Source organism: Vombatus ursinus, unplaced genomic scaffold (genome assembly GCF_900497805.2).
Source record: "Vombatus ursinus unplaced genomic scaffold, bare-nosed wombat genome assembly UNPS02014804.1, whole genome shotgun sequence".
NCBI lineage: Eukaryota > Metazoa > Chordata > Mammalia > Diprotodontia > Vombatidae > Vombatus > Vombatus ursinus.
This window is the reverse complement of record NW_020954582.1, coordinates 10,459,391-10,463,936: the sequence shown is the minus strand read 5'-3', so window position 1 is coordinate 10,463,936 and position 4,546 is coordinate 10,459,391. Positions and strand designations below refer to the sequence as shown.

Sequence of the window (4,546 nt, the reverse complement as noted above, 5' to 3'; positions counted from 1 at the left end):
CTGAGTTCAAATCCTGCCTCATAGACTTTCTAGATATATGATCCTAGACAAATCATTTAATCTTTCTCAACCTCAGTTTCCTCATCTGTAAAAAAGGCAGTTTTAGCCTCTAAAATCTCTTCTATCTCTCAGTCTATGATACTACGAGCTTGGGGGGTGGGGAATCCCATAATCTAAGCAAGAATAAAAAAACAACACAGCTCAATGACTTTTCAGACCCAAAGGCCATTTAATACCATAAACTCTACTTGAGTAGTTTAGCAAAAATAAAAAAATATCTACACCATACAAGACTGGTTAGTACTGGATACACACGATTTGGTTTGAAAGCTGCAACACTCCTTGTGGATGTGGATTTTCTCCACAATGTGTTACGTTGCACTAGGCTATACCCAATGAGGGACACGGATTTATTGACGACATAAATATTAACTGAACAGGCTACTGAGGCTATAAATAGAAAAACAAACATGGTCTTGGTCTAGGAGTAAAAGGCCTATGAAATCAGCCTAGCATGGAGTTCAAAGGATATTTAATATCATCCTATTACCTAGAACAGAAACAAGGTTCAAATATCCACTTGGCGTAGTCCCATCTAGTCCAGACGGTTCCCTAGCAAGAACGGCCCCCACATGTGAGGTTTCCTAACCACCCACTACACATGTGACGAGTCATCCACAGTCACAGAATGTGTCATACTAGAGCTCTGCCTTCCTGCCCCCCCACCCCCCAGCTACCATGCGAAGGAAAGTTTACAAGTGTCGGTGACACCACGCCCAGAGACCCTGCGTGAGGAAAAGCGCCAGGCTGCTTTTGTAAATGCGTCCCTCTCCAATGTGCTCCCTGCCCGTGGCGGGATCCTCTCCTGTCTGTCCTGTCGGAACCTCTACTCCTGAGCCTCTTTGCGAGTCAACTTGTAGACTTCGGTGGGTCCGTCCACGTGTGTTATGGTTGTCGTGAGCTGTAGTTCTTCTGCGCTGTGAATGCCCAGATCGCCTGAAACACAGGTCTGGGAGTTAGACTCAGGGTGGGACAAACAACAATAACAATTAACAACAATCACTCAGGTGCTCAAAGAAAACCTCACAAAATATATTTTTTAAAAAATGAACTTTTGTCCCAAGGCATGTACAGAAACAGTAACACTCTTACTTGTTTAAAAAGAAAAGGGGGCCAACGGATGTTTTCAGAGCATGTGGTCAAAAGATTACACAAAGACTTTAGGAACAAAAAGACGTCATTCCATAAAGCAATATTTAAGCCTGAGAGTGTACACACATCACTGGATTTACCCAGATGGAGCCTATGAAGTGGTTAAGATTCAAACCAATGGCCCTGCATGGACGACAGCCACGTGAACTCAACCATGTGCCAACATGAAGTGTCAAAGAAATGGATGAGTTATGGGGACTTGGGTATTAAAATGGCCATAAGAGACAGGGGAATTGCTACCAGAAATTACCGAGAGGTCATCCTCAGGAGCCTGGACATACCAACCAATAAGGAAACGGTTGGTTGGTTGTTCTTCATTCTCGAAGAAGACCAGAATGACATCACTATGTTGGAGTCAAGGTACAGCATGTCTGACTATGGCTGATCAAATCAATACAAGCTTGAAAGGCTCTACCATAGGTCAGGCACAAATAGTCCACATGAACATTTAGAATAGAGCTGTCTCTAAATTTGTGCATCTCATCTTTCTTTTGAGCTACTGCAAGGAAACAGTAGAAATTACAGAATATATCCCATCAAGACGCACAAATTTAACACCTACTGAATACTTACGAAGACAATCTAGTGGTCAAAATGACGCATTAGAAGCTCCTTATTCTTCATAAACAGATACAGTCCTGTATCACAAATAGAGACTCCAAAATATCCTTGAAAATTTAAGAAAATATTTTTTCTGGAACTGGAGAATCATCATAGACAAAACCATGGTAAACAACTGCTCAGATACAGCCCTGAACCACACAAATTTAAGAACCATGTTTTTTTAATAGATGTCCACATACTAAATACTCAAAATCTCGAAACTACATGGGAGAAAAAGCTTTTAAAATATAGAGACCAAGAGGAAGAAATCAAAACCATGAGGGACAGGATGAAGGACAATTCATTGCCATCATTCTGCCAGCTAATGGACTTGTGCCAAAGATATTTTCAGTGACCCTAAAGAAGATAAATTTATATTCCCAATGTATTTAACAGCATCACCATAATTTCCTCCAGTATTCCCTCTGATCTCCCCAAAGAACAATCCCATTTAACAAATAGTATTTTTTTTAATTTTTAAAAGAAAAAAAAGGAGGAAACAATCAGCATAAATGATCAACACATTGAAAAAATTTGAAAACACAGTGTCAACTCTGGGGATATCCTGTATGTGCAATGAAGAAAACTTGAGGGCTCCTCACTTCTGCAAAGTGGTAGGGGTGGGGTGTGGAGTCTTCTCCTATCTCCTCTTTCAGACCAGGTTTGTTCTTTGTAATTTCTGCAACATCCTCTTTTGATTTTTTTTTTTTTTTTTGGTGGTTGTTCTTTCTGTTTACCTTGTTTTCGACACTGCATTGTTTTCTTGGTTCTGATGACTTCTCTCTGCATCAGTTCACAGAGATCTTTCCAGCCTTCTCTGTGTTCATCATGCTCATCATTTCTTATAGCACAGTCATATTCCATTCTATGTTGATACCACAATTTGCTCAACCATTCCCCAACTGATGGGGCTCTCTTATGTTTCCAATACTATGCTATCACAAAAAGTGCTACTAGAAGCTCTCTGAGTTTCTGCTGCACCAAAATGCTTAACAAAGGTTTCTTGTGTTGAAGTCACTGGGCCCAATTCAAGTCCACACAGTTTGGGATGAGAATAAAAGATCGAGGACAATCTATTGTTTTCCCTCCACTTCTTTCTGCCCCCCATTCTGAATCTACTATTAATTTCAAAAAAGCACTAGCATCTGTCGTGATGTATCAACTGTTGTTCGTCCTTCATTCTCAAGGAGGACCAATGGCGTCTTGAGGGAGATGTCTTGGCTTGTACATGAATTGGATTTAAGTGAGGCAGAGTTGCACAAAGGTGTCAGCTTCCCTCTCCCCTAGAGTCATGGAAGTCCAGTGGTAGGACAAAAGTCAAGACAACTGGCACCAAAGCCCTGGTTGAGAAGAACTAGTGACTTTCAGATGCCATCATCACATTTGAGAATTTTCCCTCAGCAGCAAAGAGCTTAAAGGCATTCTTCCTCTATCAATTGCCCCAAAAACATGGTTTTGGCCATTTCTAGCTATTTCTCAAGTAATCAAGAGTCAGGCTAAACGGCCGAGGTCCCTTGCAACTGTGAAATGTTGGGATAGTCTCATTCTGGTAGCCACAGAAATTCAGAAAATCTTCTAGCATAGCATGGAAGGATTGTTGTCTATGTTGGGACAGAAAGTACCCATGGCCTTGGAGGCATTGTCCTATTGGGGTACAGATAATGGTGGAAAATGATTCCCTCTATTTTCCTATAGAAATTGTGTAGAATTATTTAAAGCATTTTTCCTATGTATTGAGTCAAGGCCCTGTGTGATGAATGTCTTCTAAGATCTCTGATTACATCTCTGGGCAAAACTCTTCCCCACTCCCTACTCACCCCAGAGATATGTTTCTGTAATTTGATTGATCACTCCAGAATGAAGTGCTAAATTCTAGGATAGAGAACGGCGGAGTGAGCACCATCTTGCACTGGGACATCAACCTTCCATGAGTGTCACCAAAGATGATACCAGCTTTTCTAGTGGCTCGCTCAGTCTGATGGCTCAAGTTAAGTTTGGGGTCAACTAATCTCTTCTGGATCAGACCAGTCTGCATCATTGATAACTGTTCTTGGACTCTAGGAGAGAGAAGGGAACCCAGGCAGAGATCATCTGGCCCAATTTATGTAGGAACAGAATTCCCATCTCCAACACTCTTGACAAGTGGTCATCTGGAAATCTCCAACAGGGAAACCCACTCTCTCAAGCCAAGGCAGCCCATTTCGGTCTTGGAGAGTGCTGAATATTGGCCAGTCTTTCCTTACTTCACGTGAAAATCTGCCTCACTGACATTCTAGCTAGAGACAGGATTCTAGCTAGGGCAGGAACTGAATGTAAGACTTTCTGACTTACAGGTCAAGCTGAGATCCATTACACTGAGCTACTCTTCCATAGAGAATTTAGGGATAACATTATCTTGAAAAAAGATTTCAGAGAATTCTGCTGCTGTCTCCCCCTCCCTCCAGGTCTCAGCTTCCAGCTTCACATTCCAGATCTGCCACTAACTACCAGTACGGCCTTCAGAGAGTCATTGAATGTTTAGGGTTCGGTTTTCTCATCTATAAAATGAGAGCAGTGGGCTGAATGACCTCTACAGCCCCTATCAGCTCTAAATTTAGGATTCTCTGACCTTCCTTTCCCTGATGAAGGCCTGCTCCCCGACTCATCTCTTTCAGAATCTCCTAATTAATGTGCTGGCTATCACCTCTCCCTCTCCCTCCCCTCCTCTCTCTCTCTCCCTCCCCCTCCTCTC

The 4,546-nt window shown here is 42.1% G+C and overlaps 1 protein-coding gene across 2 annotated transcripts in view; it reads right to left on the bottom strand.

Moving 5' to 3' along the window:
- Positions 1–205: 205 nt before the first annotated feature.
- WLS (Wnt ligand secretion mediator) overlaps positions 206–4,546 on the bottom strand; it is a 137,367-nt gene continuing 133,026 nt past the window's right edge. For both annotated transcript variants that reach the window (XM_027874046.1, XM_027874047.1), the window contains one exon: positions 206–996. In XM_027874046.1, coding sequence (XP_027729847.1) covers positions 887–996 — 110 coding nt within the window. In that variant the 3' untranslated portion in view covers positions 206–886. The remainder of the gene's footprint in view (positions 997–4,546) is intronic.